The sequence below is a fragment of the Sebastes umbrosus genome, chromosome 14, assembly GCF_015220745.1.
Source record: "Sebastes umbrosus isolate fSebUmb1 chromosome 14, fSebUmb1.pri, whole genome shotgun sequence".
In the NCBI taxonomy this organism is placed as follows: Eukaryota; Metazoa; Chordata; class Actinopteri; order Perciformes; family Sebastidae; genus Sebastes; species Sebastes umbrosus.
The window spans coordinates 8,449,984-8,468,032 of NC_051282.1; the positions used below are offsets into that span (position 1 = coordinate 8,449,984).

An 18,049-nucleotide genomic window follows, 5' to 3' on the forward strand; every position below is an offset into this window, starting at 1 on the left:
CATGTATACACAATATGCTCAAGTGGTTAAGTTGTGAGAACGCCGCTGCGAAGCAACAGCAATATTAATGTTACTGTCTAGAAGCCACAGAGGCTAACAAGCAAGCCAGCAAGAAAATTCTGATGTAGCGAACATTTAATTCACATGACTGATCAGCTGTTTCTGATGTCTCCTCGGATATATATTTATCTTTGTCTCTGGACAGCATGAAACATGGCCAATAAACACGAAAGAACAATTTAAACTCGCCCAATTGAAACTAATTCCTGTAGACCTCTCTGCATTTTCCTCTTGTATGGTAAGATCATGGATGTATAATAAGACGTGGATTGCTTCCAGTTTTTTCCTGTAGCCACTCGTATCGCAGCGATTACAGGATTGTAAAAGAGACATCTATAAAACTGTTGACAGGACACCTCAAACTGCAAACAAGGTTGATTATGACTCCATTCTGAATTTTTGATCCACCGAGGTTTTATATTTGTAAAGCTTTCATTGAGCCGTGAAAAGTGATTTAAAAATCTTTGATGTCATCACAATGTAAAGTCTATGGGGCGAGTAGGAATGCACGAGCGGGGCCAGCCGGAAGAACCAGTGCTGCGCAAATTTGGTGGGCTGCATACCCCGAAAGTAAAGCCAGAAAACTTGTTCTCATTGGACTGAATAGGCGCCATCTTGAGGTCTGGTATCCAGTTCTTATAATAAGGCGACTTGTTTCACAACCTCTACTTCTTCTACTCTGTTTACTAGCGGATTACAGCCATGTGTAGCCTGAAGCGACAACTTCTGACCAAACAACGATGTAGCCAAGTTTATTCGCTCCAAACCAGTTGATGGAAACGCGCCTATAATTAGCGCAATTTATTTTTTGCGACATTTCAAAAGTTCGCCTAAAATTTGCTTGACAATTGAATGGAAACACAACTAAATGGGTCCTTGGTTTCAGACAGAGGTAAATAAAAGCAGGTTTCTCATTTCGAGCCAGCGAGTATTGATATTGTCTGATGAAATTACAACTTTCACAAACAGATTTCACCAGCTGTTGCTAGGTAACTAATTAAGCTAATGTCACCATCGTTGGTGAAACAGCATTGTTCTTGTATTGTAGTGTAGCGCTAGTAGGAAAATGTGAGACCATTCGGCCCTATTTATTCCAGCATAGCTCCACACATCTTATAAGTCTAATCAACCACATTAAACACACCTCTGTGGGTTTGCAGAGACTTTCAAAAATAACATTTATTATTGAGCCCAAAGTGTTTTTAACATACGGTGTCCGCTGTAAGTGGGTTTAAGGTTACAAAAATAACATTATTCCACACATGTCTGACAACATCATACATTCTGTATCATCTTTTTCCGTCTCTTCATTGAAGCTATGTGATGTTGACACAGTGAAATATTCAAACCCAATGGCTGCACCATTCCATCTATAAATATTGTGGACATATTGTGCATCATCTTCCCGAAATGACATATTTGGTATCTTTGGAAACTTTTGGATTTCCACTACAATTTAAAATAATGGATTTTGATGATGTTACTGACTGTGGATTTACAAGGTTAAATGAAACTAAAGGTAACATACTACATCTCTGATAATATCATTTGGGAAGTGAATTACACCACGTCCATTTGAGTGTTATGCCAGGCCTCTCTTGAGACGAGGCGTAGTGGATATCATGCCCAGGACCGTGAGGTGGATCTGGGCCAGCTGTGGCAGCTGAGTCCCTGTGGATGGAGGGAGCTCCAGTTGTTGGCAGATGAAGGTAGGAGACGCAATGTTGGTTTGTGGTTGCTGTGATCTTGAACGCTCTCCTGTCTCTGTCTCTCTCGTTGTTTCTGACCCCGCCTTCCTCTGCCTCGCTTGTGTCTAATAGTAGAACCAGGCAAGCTTGTATCTTCTATCTTTCTTCCTTCAGAGAAGTGTTGGAACCAACCTCTACTTTTCTAGATTCTCCTCTAGACCCCTTGCCGTCCTCGTCCTCATGCTGTGAGTTGGACTGTGGCTTCAGCTATTTGTGTTTGTCAAACGCTAGAGGCTCAGACTCTTGACTTTGTCGATGTATTTATGGTTGTGGATTTTCTGAGATCGTCCCTTGTGTGGTTTTCTCCGTGACCGCTACTTGTTCAGTGATGTGAATATTTATGTGGCCCGCTTTTATTTGATCATTTTCCTTCTCTGCTGCTCTCTTTATCCCACTTTACCTCACAATTCTATCTATCTGTGATAATATATTGTTTTCACTTTTGTTGAGAAATGTACCGCTATTATTTTGAAAGTCTTTGAATATTAGACCTCTGCTCAGGACTGTGTGGGTGCATAGAATAATTGAGTTTCCTGAGTTTGTTGAACCTGTTAGTGCGGGACAAATTACACCTTTATCATTCTTATTGGTAGATGAAGATTTGTTCAAGGTTGTGACCTAACCTCACCCTGAACAGAGGTCTAATCAGCCAGAAGAACTGTAAACCTTTTTTGAACACATGATAACGTTGTAAGTTACCTTCGCCCAATAGTAAATGTGCATGCGTAACTGTTGGAAAGCATCACTAAAGGAATAGATAGTCACAGAGGCATGAGATGCCAAGGAGTCGGACAGCTAGGAACCAATGAGAACCGAATCTCTATTCCCATTCCTAGCGTTTTCCCAGTCTGCCAAAGTGGCGGATGGCCTGACAATTTTATCCGCCACTGCCAACGACTAACGGTTTGGCGGGTGCTAATTTCAGACCCTGCATGTATCACAAATCTGTACGTACCCTGGTCGTGAAGTATATGGATTCCCCTAACCAATCCTGGTCCTCAAGTTTTATAAAAATCACATGACGACACACGCACACACAATCTCACACACACACACACACTCTCGTTCTTTGGAGAACATCCTACAGGCCATATATGGCATACAGTCTGACTGTGTGTGTGTGTGTGTGAATACCACCTTTCCGTTGGTGTTTGCTCTTATACAAAGAGCCTCACCGCACCATAAGCGCATATATCATGGGTAGCCCCAATAAGAATGAACTCGCCAACAGTATGTCAGTGTCAGTGCATCAAATGGCAGCCGTTCGCTTTTACCGACTTCCCCCTCCCCCCATTCACTAACATACGCTCCTCCATCTTTAACACCCAGCTCGCTCTTTTCTTTCCTCTGTCCATCCACCAATGGAGCCAAGCATTAACAATGCCCTGCCCCGGAGAAACCCTCCAGTAACACACATACGGAGATTTCCCTCACCTCCTACACAAAGTCACAGTTGCTGCTGCGCATACTCCTGTTTCGCTCTTTTTCCTGGATTCATTCATGTCGCTTAGCATCTTTTCTCATCCCTCTCTATCTTAGTGTCGACTCTCCTCCGCACTTTCTTTACTCACTCTCCCACTTCATCCTTGGATATATTAATGTCTTTTTATTTTCCTTCCGTTGCCTGCCACCGCTCGGTATTTTGATACTTTTCTTATACTTTATTCAAGGTACAAGACGTCTGACTATCTCTCTTCCTGTTTCATCATATCCATGTATCTTTTTCATTTCTATCTTCTTTTCATCTTTCATCATTCATACAGGTGCTACTTGTAGCAACTTAGCATTAGCAAATCATTATCACAAAAGTTTGTGTCCTGACTTCAGATAGCATAAACAAAAGGGACCGTTACAGCAAAGACGGGACAAGAGGAGGGCACTGTGTTTGTTCCTGTTATTTTCTATGTAAACCCACACACCAGGCAGACAGAATACACCACTGTCCTATTTTTCAGTGTTGAAACTCCAGAAAAGTGGCGTTTTTTGTAGATTCACTCCATTGCTTAGCACATCCAGGCAACTGTGCCTACATCTTTTTCTTGTCAGGTGTGGTATGTCTTCTGTAGTCTTGTACCTGTCACGGTGGACAAGGGGAGGCTCGTTGTTGAGCTGTAAAAATATCCTGACATTTTAGAGATAATGTAAAAAAAAAAAAAAGACATTGGCTGGTGAGACCTAGCAGGAGAGATTGGATATTCCCGTGAGAAATAAAGGGAAGTAACATAAAACTCTTCTGTATTGAGGACAGCACTTCAAATTCACTCTATAAGCTACATATTATACTGTATGCGTAATATGCTGGGTGGTGTTGACAGCACACAGCTTCCTGCATTATCAGATGGTGCAAACACCATTGCCACAAGGAGACGGTATTTGTTTTTAGAAACCGTTAGATCAGGTGTGTACAATGATTGCCTTTCCACCAAATGAAATAATGTTGGTTTTTTTTATTATTCATTGATCATGTTTATTACAAATTTGCTGAGATTTGGTGGGGTTTTGATGGATTTCTGGATATACGGTGCAGCAAGATATTTACACTACCATTGCATTTGCTGTTTTCAAAACATTATTTAATCAGCAAACGAAAATCTAAGTTGATCAAAATGACGTCAACTTCAAAAGCCAGTTGTCTTAATGGAATGATTTGACATTTTGGGAAATTTCTTGATGAAAGTAAGATGAGAAGATCGATACCATTCCTTATGTCTGTACGATAAATATGAAGCTACAGCCAGCTGCCGATTAGCTTAGCATAGCTTAGCATAAAGACTGGAAAGAGGGTGAAACAGCTAGTCTCGATATCCACCTTTCAGGCAGAGGCAGGTTAGCTGTTTTCTCCTGTTTCCAGTCTTTATGCTAAGCTAAGCTAAGCTAACTGGCTGCTAGCTCCAGCTTTATATTGAACCGACAGATATGAGAGTGGTAGTGGTCCTCTCATTAAATCCTGGCAAGAAAGCAAATAAACATATTTCCCAAAATGCTGGACAATTCCTATAGCAATATTCACGATCATAGCATTAATGTGTCAATTTGACAATAATACAGATGCATTAAAAAAATCTACCTGCCAAAAGCCTTTGTATGGAAACTGTAATGACACTGTGTAACTTAACAATCTGAAAATTTGTACCTCTAACGTGAACGAAAGGAAAGTCCAAACGAAGATGCGCTTTTATGCAGATGATATTGTACTATAGGTATCTAACAGTAATGCTTTCTCTTCTTCTCCTTTCCAATCCATCCCATTATTTTCCTCCAACCATTTTTATTTTTCCTCCTCCTCTTCAATTCCTCCTCCCATCATACCTTCTCTCCTTCATAATTTCATAAACTCCACCTGCAGAAGAACCGTCGGGACACCTGTAACTTTGACAAGGAATTCACCAAGATGCCGGTGGACTTGACGCCGACAGACAAGCTCGTCATCATGAACCTAGACGAAGACGACTTCATGGGCTTCTCCTACACTAACCCTGAATATGTGGCTCCTGGAATTTAACACACACCTGGTCAAACTGATGGACTGGTAGAAAAAGAGTCAGCGCTGATAGGAAGGCAAACTAGCACTAAAAGTCTAATTGTTTTGTCTATATTCAGTAAATGTCTGCATTCCTTTTAGGCCAAGTGGGGTTTGTCCAATACTTCAGTACAAGAAAGGTATCACAACACCAAACTTGCACAATAGACTGGATACCAAAGATTTTGAAGTATTGTATCAAATATGCCCTAGGTGTCAAAAGTTGCTTTTTGTACAGGACAAAATACATGTTAAATTTATGGGAAAATATCAATTCCAAAAGACTAAAATTGACCACTTATATACAAAATGCATTTCAATGATATGGGCAGCCCAGATGCCATTCACACCATACCGCCCCAATCTTGCGTGCCAGCCGAACAAGCTCTCCCTTATGCCACAATTATAATAATGGAATTTGGTTTGATATTCCGTTTATGGCATTAGTCCGCTCAAATCCTTCAACAAACCTAACCTATTTTGACTTGTCTTCATCAAAGTATTGTGATACATTCTCAAGTGTTGTTCCACAAGTTTAACTGCATCTTTGTGGCATCTCATCATCTCAAACCAAACCGTGTAAGGAGGGTAACTAATCACTGAATGTGACATGACATGTTAAACAAATCTGAATGGATACGAGCAGCAGCAGTCTCAGTGTGCATCCCAATACCCATACTACCATATTATTTAGTATGCCAGAAAAAGTTCCAGTATGTCAAATGCAGTATGCAAAAAATACTAAGATGTTCTACTACATTCAGTTGAATTATGCGAGCCATGCTTTTCTGGCTGTGCTGACCCACAATCCTCTGCGCAATGGATATATGAGCAAGAGGGTCAAATTTCAAGGTGCAATGTTGCAACGTGGCCTCAGTCTCTGGGTCGTGATTTGCCTGGTGCAGTTCAAATGGCCGCCATTCATGACTAATATTGAAAGAAGCATTGTCTTGAATATGTGGGAGTACACTTTTTTCAACATGGCACAATCATTCTTCTCCTAATTTTGAGTCCCTGTCCACACATGGATAACTGTGTTTTCCTTCATAATGTTAAGTTTCGACAAGGGGACATAGAGAGATGGGACCAAAACAAACAGGAAATGTTCCCCGTTTGCTTCTAGATCAGCAAATGTTTTTAACTCACGAGTGGACCAAAATAAAAATATGATTGTTTTTTTGTTAGCATGTCATGATATTAGCTGTTTTATATATTTTTTATGTTGTTACCCTCACCACTTTGTAAAACTGTATAGGAGTAAAAATGATAACTTCCTGAAGCTAACAAACTGCATCCATAGGGCCTTTCTCAAACCGCCCCCTAAACCCTCTCCCTACCTACTTCCACTTCGTTTGCGTGTTTGTGTGGAGGGTATGCCATATTAAGTGCCATCCCAAACCAAAAGCTAACCTTCCAGCAACAAGTCTACATTGATGCCGACTTACTGGCCACATGCAACGGCGTTTTGTGTTTGTCATGGAACATGCTCCGTACAAATGTAGTTCCGTGCAACTAGCCGTACAAACTACTCAAACAAAGACATTTATATTGTCATACAGGCGTTACCAACTTAAAGCTGCAGTGGGTAGAAATGGAGCAAATATGATTTAAAAAAAAATTATAAAACGGTCACTATATCCTGACCAGTAATGCATGTAACATGTAATCTGAAAAAAATCATGTGCCTCTGTGTCCTCCGGTGCTCCTAACAGCATCTGCAAGATTTCACAGACCGGAGAAAAACAACCAATTAGAGCTGAGCTGGAGCCTTGCCGTCTCTGAGCAGCTGTCAATCACTCGTGAACTCCGATCAAACGGTCAAACTAGGCAGCGCTGATCAAATATGAATCAACATTCTGTTACTGTAATGCCTATTTTTCACGTAAAATGTTTCAGAAACTTCTTGTAGTGTACTGTTTAGCTGTAAAATGAGAACATTTGTGACCCAGTCGCCATGTTGAGATCAGTTGATGAAATACCAAGCACCGCCCACCAGCCGGAGCACAGCCAATAGGAACGCTCTCTCTCTCTCTGAAATGACCTGGGATTGGCCAGGTTCTCCCATCACAGGCTAGATTTTCTAAAGCCTGAAAACAGAGCCATGAGGAGGTGCAGAAGTCTAGTTTTCTCTCAGAACACTTGAATTACAATATGCTGAAAGGTTATTATGGAATTTTTGCCCAATGATGCCAAAAACATCCAGCCTACTGGAGCTTTAAGGTTACATTTAGAATCAAATCTACCCTTGTCTAGAAAACTGTAGATGTGTTCTTTGATTGTAAAGTGTTGTATATTTACATGGACTGTTGCAAAAACAAAAACAAAAAATGATGATGTGTTTACAAAAAGAAAAGAAAAGAAATGCCACCATAGAAGCATGGGAATAGGTTTTATTTTTTATTTTTAGTTTCTCTGTATATAGCATACTCCTTTCATTCTTAATACTGCAAACCTTTCCACATCCCCTCCGCTTGCGAAACCATGGTTACGAATAATGCGACAGTTTCCCTCGGAAAGAGGGAAGTTCGTCCCAAAGCTTGCCGCTGTATTTATACCCTACACCTTAAAGAAGGATGCTTCATTCAGCTGTGAGTGTGACTACAAACGGAGTTCACTTTGTCACTGAGTGGGATTGGGAGTGGGCAGTTTGAGGAAGGCCCATAATGTCAGAAGTATCTTCTGCAGCCATTTAACTGGAGGCCTGAGTACACAGTCTTTGCCTCCACTGGTAGCCATCTTAACACGCACCACGAGTAGCGCCGCTGTGTATCAGTTCAATTTGTGTGTCTTGACCATTGTTGCCTGTTTCAACCAGCCTGTGCACTGTCATGAGCTGCACTGTGTAAGTGCTGACACACACTCAGACTGAGCGCCTCACACTGGGCCATCACAGAGGAATACGCCTAATGAGCAAACTTCACAGCCTGTCAAATTTTTTCGTCCTTCTCGTCCTCCTTTTTCTTCCTTTTGGCTCTTGCCTTCTCCTTTTTCTCCCTCCCCCCCCCCCCCCCCCCCCCCCCCCCCCCCCCCCCCCCCCCGTTCGCCGTGTTGTCTCTCCTTTTTATTTATTAATTTTTGTTTTTGGCTCTAATCCCTACTTCTGACAAGGCCTCACTGGGAGCCTGGTATGACGTGGTGTCACAGGGTTGGCGATGCGGCAGTCACTGGTGGAGCGTGCACACATACACACATGCAGCGAGCGAGAAGCTGCTTTGACAACCCCCAAGTGAGCGATTTCACAAACAACAATAACAAGAGCAATGCTGCTTTTCTCATTTATTTATTTTGCACATCCGTCTCCTCTCCCATCTGCATATGTGTACGTTAGTGCCGCGTTTGCGTGAACAGACATATGTGCGCGTTCTGACAAATGTCCATATGCTAGAATATATGTGCATTTCTATGTGTGTGTGAGTGTTTGCATGTGTGTGTGTGTGTGTGGTTTATAAGGCTTCATTGGATAAAGCCAATTACTTCAAATTCAGCTCAAATTCAGCAAATCTGCCTTCCAGCTTCAAACCACATTACACTGGCTATAATGCCAAGTAGCTCCGTGTACCACACACACACACACACACACACACACACACACATCTATACAGTCCAATCCATGTGACTGAGGGTTGGAATTAGTAGGTGAAGCGTAACAAGGCGGACAATGACTGTGAAATGTTCGCTCCTGGAGGCACACAAGACATATACTGTATAGGTCCATTACACAGGCCTTCGAATGTTCTCCCCTTCTTTAATCAGCACAAACAGTACCCTCATGTATACTATATATACAGTACATATGCATATGTTGTACATATTTATATATAGTTAAGCATACAAAAAACACGCAGGATCCTTCCTAACTCGCTGGATCTGACTCTGTTCTTTTGTTTAGACGTATAATGTCAAATATAAAGTATAATTTGTGCGTTGGCCTTTCTTAAGCGTAGAGCTGCGTATTGCTCAGGTCAAGGGTGTAAGTATCTCCTAATGTTAATAACGCCTACTCTTAACATCTGCTGTTGGGAGGAGTCGTAGGCCCTAAAGCATCCAATAGCACTCGACAGCTGTATCTACCTGTGTGTGTGACACTGAGTGAATGAACGAGTGTGTAACTGTGCGTGCTTGTACTTCAGATTATGTGTACAATTTAATATTAGTCTTTAAATCTTATAATAAATCTCTCTTTTTTTTTGCAAAGACAGAAGCTAACAGCCTCTGACCAAACAGCAGCGACTTGAGAGATCTAACATGACGCACATTTACAGTATCACATATATAAAAAAAAAAAAATTCCCCTCATGACGCTCCATTCTCAGTGAACAACAATCATCAGCCAGTTACTCGTTAAAAATCCCACATCAGGACTATAATAAGGAATTATACTATGCATGCATGTGATGATCTCTCTCTTTCTCTTTCATATCTTGCTCCATATGATATGGATTTATCCTGTATTAAGTGTTGATTGATGGACTGGTGTGTACTTTATTAGACATTAATAGGGTATATGTTGCTTAATTTTCTGATAAACGTCTCACGTCATTGTTACCTATTTATTATATTATACGAGGGCCGTGCTTCATTTGTACATATAAATATTTTTCTGGGTCTTTAGGGGGTAAGAGTCTTCCATTTCCATAATTACATTTATACATAGAGAGGTTTATGTGTTTAGGGGTAAAATTATATATATGAGTTGCAATAGAAAACAAAAAATACATTTTTACATTAAAGAAAAATACCTGTTTAACCTTCCACCCACCTACTCATACAGGTTCGGCAGGGTGGAGCAGTAATGGCCTAAAAGTATACCAACTTGTCCTCCTTCCTTCACTCCTTTCTTTCTTTCCGACCTTTTCTTCGATCACGCTTTTCCATCTGTCATTTTATTTTTTTCTTCTGACCTTTCCCCCTCCTTCTTCCTCTCTCACTCAGCTTCCTCGTTGTCTTTTTCGAACCTCATTTTCTTTTCTCTTGACCTTTACCCCTCTCTCTACCCCCCTCCACCATTTCCCTCTCCTCTCTTCAAGATCCATTTCCCGCTTATTTTTTATTCTCTTACTTCCTCTTGTCTCTAACCCGTTCTTTATCATCCTCCTCTCATTATCCCTGATTTGTTCCATACGGCTTCCCTTTTATATTTCTCCCTTATTCTCTCGCGACCTGTAGCCTTACCACGGCTACTTGACATTAAACTTGAAATCTGATGAGCTATTAGTACAGTTTAAATTTGATGCTTGACTCTTGAAGTTATTTCTGCTTTGACTTTATGTGCTAAGCGACAAATAGTTTATCAATAACCTGAAGATAATTTTTACGTGCAGAGAAGAGCAACGATACTGCAGAAGAAGAGTAAGAATGTGTTTTGTGAGATAGTTTACTGATAAGAAAATATGTATTGTGATGTTTTCGACTGTAGAATAATAAATCATGTTGAAAGAACACATTGTCTCGTTTCTAGTCAAATGTGCTTATCGACTGACTAATGTGGACGCTGGTGTGTTGTCATCTAAATGAAAGTTAATATCTATGTTGCTCAGTTACTTCAACAACTTTACAATACTTCTGGATTGGGTTGCAGCAGCTTTTTTTATGAAGTAGTAGTTTGTGTGTAAAGTCCTTTCTACATTCTTAGTACCTACTAGCTAGTTTCAAACAAGTGATTTGTTGCACCATTAAACTTAATAAATGTCTTAGCCAGTGGGCAACCTCTGGGTCTGAAAAGTGAAGCCAATGCAGAAGTGCCTTAAACTTGCATTCTTTCTAACAGCCAGCAGGGGGCGACTCCTCTGGTTGCAAAAAGAAGTCTGATTGTATAGAAGTCTATGAGAAAATGAGCCTACTTCTCACTTGATTTATTACCTCAGTAAACATTGTAAACATGAGTTTATGGTCTCAATCACTAGTTTCAAGTCTTCTTCAATACAGCATGATGTTCATTTAGTAAATTATGGTCCCATTTAGAGTCAAATAGACCATAAAGCAGGGTATGCTTTAGGGTGTGGCTACCTTGTGATTGACAGGTCGTTACCAAGGCGTTGTCCAGTCTGGGAGTTTTTCGTCTTACAACCGTAACCCTTTCACAGTGTGTTTTCAGTTCATGAAAGTTAATTGTAACATTTTGGTCACCTGAAAATGTCTTATTCAGCATTCGGTTGAACTTAGCTCCACCCTCCCGTGTCACTTCTGGTTGCAAAAGACCAAGATTACGACGGCCAAAATGCCAAACTCGAGGCTTCAAAATTGCAGTCAAAACTACCTCCACTTCAGTCTATGGTTCCTACTAGCTAGTGTCAAACAACTGATTTGTTTCACCATTCAACTTAAGCCCTGACTTAAGTCAAAAGCAATCAATTATGTAAACAGGAAGTCATTGTAGCATCGCAAGCTGTAACATGCTTCCAAATGTAACAGTTTTTGAGGCGGAACGATATATTAAACAATGCTTTGAAAATATAGGTATTACATTTTTTATTTATATATGCAGTAGGCGATATGAGGGGGGATGCCATCCCCCTTGTTAACCTGCCCTCCCCCCCCCCTTTCCATCTCCATCCCTAGTAGCAGAGAGAGTGCAGTGGTAGAGGGGATGTTTAGTTGAATATGTTCGTCCAGTCTGCCTGACTCATTGATCTTTTATCTGACTGGGGTTTGTGCGAGTTAGAATCTATGGCTTAGGGAGCAGGCAGCACAGGTGGGGGCGTGCTGCACAGCCCATGCAGTCCATGATCCATGTACTTATGCCACTAAACTCCTGTTCCATTATTCGGTTAGTTTCAAGTCACATTTAGTAGAAACCAAACTGAGAAGAAATGTCCTGGGATTTTCCTACAGGGCCGCGGTAGGTAGCCTGTTTATTAGACACAGTAAATCTGTATGTGTGCTACTTGAGGTGCAGAGATTAATGGGGTATCTGTTAATGGTGTGTTGTACATTGTGCAGGCTTGACAGCAAAAGTAGAATAAATCTTTATTATTATGCATACTATCAATTGGCATGCTGCCATCGCTGTTTCACATTTACACAAACACACACACACTCTATATGTACATCCCAGAGGGCCATGCTTGGCTTCATCTGCCTCTGTGATAATAATAATAATAATAATCAGGCTTCTCATAATGACAACATCAATATAATCCTCTGCCACAGAGAGTATGGGATCAGTCGGAGAGGGACGGAGGGAGAGAGATGGAATTTAAAACAAATATGAGGATGCAGGAAACGAAAAAGAAACGGGAGATGGAGAACAGATACTGCAGGAACACAGTGGGTTGCTGATATACCGCTGTACTCCCTTACCTACACACCTGGTATATACACATAGTAGTACCACAGTATTACATACTGACACACATCTGTTCCATATAATACACACAAAGAAATGTACAAATACATTATGTTATGTCCTGTCGAACAGTTACCTTCCCTGAAGACAATGACATTTTTCAAATAAACCAAAGTCAAACACATACACACATACACACACCACATACAGCTTACAGGCTTCATGTAGACTCAAGCTTTCTGTTCTTGCATGGCAAATGTGCACTAAAATTTTTTAGTAATAACATGTATACAATAAAACTTACAGAGGTAAACGAAAGCAGGCTTCTCAGATCAAGTTGACGACGACCATCGCTTTTTCTATCTCAATTGACAGCTGTCGCTAGCAGATTTGATCAGCTGCAGCTAGCTAGCAAATTAATCTAACATTAACTTCATGGGTTGGTTGAAAACGTTGTCTCTTCGTGACTTTTTAATGTTTCCAGGTGACTTGATTTAAAAACAAAAGAACCCTCTAACAGTGTCTTAAATATGCACTTCATAGCTGCATACATGATATCATTAGACACATGATTACTAAAAGACTGAAGCTAAAGCTATATGTCACATATCAAAGCAATCTTATCCCAATTCGTCATATACGGCCGCTTTGTCATGCCCCTTGGGGTCACTTTCGGTTTAGGCAATAAAACCACTAGAGTTAGGTCTAGGAAAAAACAACAACATGGTAGGCTTAAAACTACCACGTTTGTAAAGTGAAAGTGAACGTTGTGAGCACGGTACACAAACGAACAGCTGATTGTAACGCGAAAGTGAAACTTAAACGTGCTGGACACAAACAGCGGTCTTCACATATCTTGGGTAACGTCGGCTTGGGTTGCTGGAGTGTAAATTTCCCCAAAATCAATGAGGAGCAGTAAAGAGCCACTAACATTAGCCTAAACTCTGATTGTTTTTATGTAACGTGGCCTTGACATTAATGCTCGTTTACTACTGTAAGTAGTAAGATAGTGAGCCGAACATGCTAACAATTCATATTACATCTTGTTTAATCCATTCTATTTTGCTCTTGGGTATTTGGTTTTCGAAAGGTTGACAAAAAAAGACACAACCCTCCAAACTCACAGTATCGTTCTTACTACAGCCCAATGCACCGCTTCCAAATACCGAGCAATACAGAGCTAGACCAAGGCGTTCTCGTCCCAACTCATCATATACTGACGCTTTGTCAGACCCCTTGGCTTCACTATTTTCGGTCACAGTAAACACATGCTTAATGTTGTCAAGTAAATAAAAACACTTGTTTAGGTTCAGGAAACAAAACCACTTAGTTAGGTTTAAGAAAAAAACAACATGGTCGGGCTTAAAATTACAGCGTTTGTACAGTGAAAATGACACTGAAGGTTGTGAACAGGGGACATGAACAAACAGCTGATTGTAACGTGACACACAGGACATGAACAGCGGTCTCCTGGATGAATGCCCTGTGTTTGTTGGACCCATCGACCTCCTCTCTCGCCCACTCGGTGTGTCTTTTCGCTCTTGAAGCTACGTCACCACAAGTGTTTACTGTTGCCGTGGATGGGTTTACATTGTAGTTAATGGAATGCTCGATGTGTCTCATACCGAGTGCCTTAAGCGGCGGTATCTAACGCCGTGACAAAGCGTCGGTATTTGACGCCCTGGGAATGAGAACAGGCTGGCCTTGCCTAGTTTCGGTTGCTAAGCTACGATTGGACAATCGCTGTTTGAGGGCGGGGTTTAGCGGCCAACTAGATGTATTATCAATGGTTGCAATGTTTAAGGGGCTCTGCACTGATTATGTGGTTAACTAGCCAGCAAAGAAGCTAGCTGCTGTTGCTGATGGAAAGAAAGGGATGAAGGGAAGATGGAGGCTGAAGTGAACGACAGCAGGGCACTGCAGCACACTGGAGAGAGAGATGAAAAAAGGGAAACTGACAAAAGCAAAAGAATCTCTTATTTATTTAATTCAGTGGATCTTAAAAACGCTCAAGAGGGGAGCATGACGGAGGAGCTTATTGGATTTATTTCACACTATCTTTCTTTCTCGCACACTTCCTCTCTCTTTTACTCTCTCTCTCTCTCTCTCTCTCATGCAGCCCTACACACATTTTCATTAGGCAAACATATTAGACACACTTTCACACCATCAGACATGTGCCTTCACAATTAAGATACATCTCTTTCACTGTCTCCCCTTCATTCACTCCCCACTTCCTCTCTCTCCCTTAATCAATCAATCTAACTGTCAGCCCTTCACCAAATCAGCGTCCAACACACACACACACACATACAAACACCCTTACACACATTTTCATTATGCACGCACATTAGAAACGCTTTCACATGATCACTGACCTCGTGTCTTCCTCAAAGTGTCCTCTCTTATGCAAACAGACATCATTATGTACTACAGAGGCTCAAAATAAAATTCAAAAAATGGAGATGAAATTGGAATCTTTGGAATTTAAATCTGGCCAGAATTTTTTTTTTTTCTGCTGCCAAATGAAGCGATACACATCTGAACAATTCTCACTTTCAATACACACACATTTGTAGAGAATTTCCCGGGGCTGTGTCTGTGGACGTCTAAGTCATAAATCACAGTTTTGACATATTAGCATCACGCCAGAATCATGCCACATCACCATATGTCCTCTCTCTGCCCTGGAGTCTTTCCCATCTGGTAAAACACACACAAACATAAATATAAACACACATACACACACCCATATCGTGCACAGCCAAAGACATTGTGATCCACACAAATATATAAAGACATGAATACTCATGAACAGGTCAGTTAGAGCAAAAATCAGTTCTTGTATTATTATTTCATATCTTTAATGCTTGAAACACACATATCTCTGCGTGTGTGTCTTATGTCCCCCTCTCACTGTGAATGCAGCTCACTCACTTTGCAGTATATTTGTGTTGTCAGTCATCGTGCACTTCCTCCTCCTCTCTCTTCCTCCAAACAGTTTATCTTTCACTCTCTAATTTCTCTGTGGTTTTCCGTTTCCTTTGATTTCTTCCTCTTGTCTTGCCTGCCCTCCTCCTCCTCCTCCTCCTCCCCCTTCTCCTCCTCCTCCTCTTCCTCCCAGTCTCTGAGCAGTGGCCAGAGGCGTGAGAAGGTTCCAGCTCACTGAGCAGAAACCCTGCAGTCCTCCTCCTCCTCCTCCTCCTCCTCCTCCTCTTCCTCCTCCTCTCTTCAAGAACCAACCCGTCTTCTTCTCCTCATCCTCATCGTACAGCCAATAACTGAGAGCAGAGGAGAGGAAAGAGAGACAGAGACAGAGAGAGAAAGGGCAAGACACGTCAGTGATTTCAAACTGCATTTCCCATGATGCTTTTCTCCACAGGGGGCCCACGACCCCCCCTGCTGCCTAGCAACACCAGGGTTATAAGCCAAATGGTAATCAGGCTTTTAATAGAAGTTGTATCTTTCAGGAAAGTTGCTGTCAGCAGTCTGCACTGAAAGAAGGACTCCCGGCAGACAGGAAATGACACAAACACATTCATTATATCTCATTTAGTTGTTACAATATGTTTTGTAATTTAAAACATTCGTTCTTTGATGAATGATCGCAGTCATTGCTAACCGTGGTAACAAATGTATTGATTAGGCAATAGAACCACTTAGATAGGTTTAGGAAAGAACTACATAGTTTGGCTTTAAACTACTACGTTTGTAAAGTGACAATGAAACAGAACGTTGTGAACTCGGGACACGAATGAATAGCTGATTGTAATGTGAAAGTAAAACTCAACGCACAGGACACAAACAGCGGTCTCCTGGATGAAAGCCTTGTGTTTGTGTTAGGGCTGTCAATCGATAAAAATATTTAATCACGACTAATCGTATGATGGTCCATAGTTAATTGCAATTTATCACAAATGAATTGCATATATTTTATCTGTTCCAAATGTACCTTAAAGGAAGATTTGTCAAGTATGTAATACTCTTGTCAACATGGGAGCGGGCAAATATGCTGCTTTATGCAAACGTATGTATATATTTATTATTGGAAATCAATTAACAACACAAAACAATGACAGATATTGTCCAGAAACCCTCACAGGTACTGCATCTAGCATACAAAATATGCTCAAATCATAACATGGCAAACTGCAGCCCAACAGGCAACAACAGCTGTCAGTGTGTCAGTGAGCTGACTTGACTCTGACTTGCCCTAAAACTGCATGTGATTATCATAAAGTGGGCATTTCTGTAAAGGGGAGACTTGTGGGTACCCATAGAACCAATTTTCATTCACATATCTTGAGGTCAGAGGTCAAGGGACCCCTTTGAAAATGACCAGATGGCAGTTTTTCCTCGCCAAATTTAGCGCATATTTGGAGCGTTATTTAGCCTCTTTCCTGACAAGTTAGCATGACATGGTTGGTACCAATGGATTCCTTAGATTCTCTAGTTTCATATGATGCCAGTATCTTTAAAACTGAGCCCGCAAGTTGCGTTAATGCCTTAAAGAAATGTGTGGCGTTAAAATGAATTTGTGTTAACGTGTTATTATCACATTAACTTTGACAGCCCTAGTTTGTCTTTGTCGGGCCCTCCACCTCCCCCTCCTGTGCTTTAGCAGTAATCTAATGCAGATCTGACATGGTGTAAAGAAGGTGAACAGTTAACAGTGAGGCTGAAATGAATATCAGTGAAATGAAATGAAGTTATGATGAATTATAGGTAGGATTAGGTAGGCATTCTGAACCTAGTGCAGGAATGGCAGACTCCACCACTAACACCAAAAACTGCTATATAGAGAGAATATTATTAAATGTAAATGACTGAATGGCTATTGCAGAAAAAATGCAGATCATAAATAGAATCAAAATTGCGGTTTGATTTTATGAAAATTATAATAACCATTCTTCTTCTTCTTCTTCTTCTGCTTTTTCTTTTTGTTCTTCTTCTTCTTCTTCTTTTTGTTCTTCTTCTTCTTTTTGTTCTTCTTCTTCTTCTTCTTCTTCTTCTTCTTCTTCTTCTTCTTCTTCTTCTTCTTATTAGTTAGTTCTCCGACACCGTTTTGCACTCGGCGGCTCACGATACCGCAGTTTCACAAGCGTGTCAGAGAACTATGGTACAGCAGTCTTGGAAAGGGAGAAGTGAGAGGATGGGTACTCAGTTGGTTGCAATCTGCAACCACACCACTAGATGCCGCCAAAACCTACACACTGCACCTTTAACATGTAACCCAAACCACCATCTTTCCCTGACCTTAACTTTGTTGCCCTCGACCACCTCCCTACAATTTGTGTTTATTTCAATCCTACCACAGTCTCTCTTACCTCTCTCCTCTTCCTCCCTCCTCTCTTCCTGTGCTGTCACTCCTCCTCCTCCTCCTCCTCCTCCCTCCCTTCTCCAGCTTCCCTCCCTCCCTCCTGTCTCTCACCAGAG

General features: G+C 41.1%; 1 protein-coding gene across 2 annotated transcripts in view; it reads left to right on the plus strand.

The window, feature by feature from the left end:
* The window catches only part of LOC119501221 (protein kinase C beta type-like), a 121,683-nt gene extending 114,747 nt beyond the window's left edge, over positions 1-6,936 (plus strand). The window contains exons 17-18 of one of the 2 annotated variants that reach the window (XR_005209785.1): positions 5,155-6,215; positions 6,294-6,936. Coding sequence is in view for 1 of the 2 variants with exons in the window: in XM_037791425.1 (XP_037647353.1) it covers positions 5,155-5,310 (156 nt within the window). In the remaining variant the exon portion in view is untranslated. Of the gene's footprint in view, positions 1-5,154 lie in introns of both variants that reach the window. The other variant, XM_037791425.1, reaches the window with a different exon arrangement.
* Positions 6,937-18,049: the final 11,113 nt, after the last annotated feature.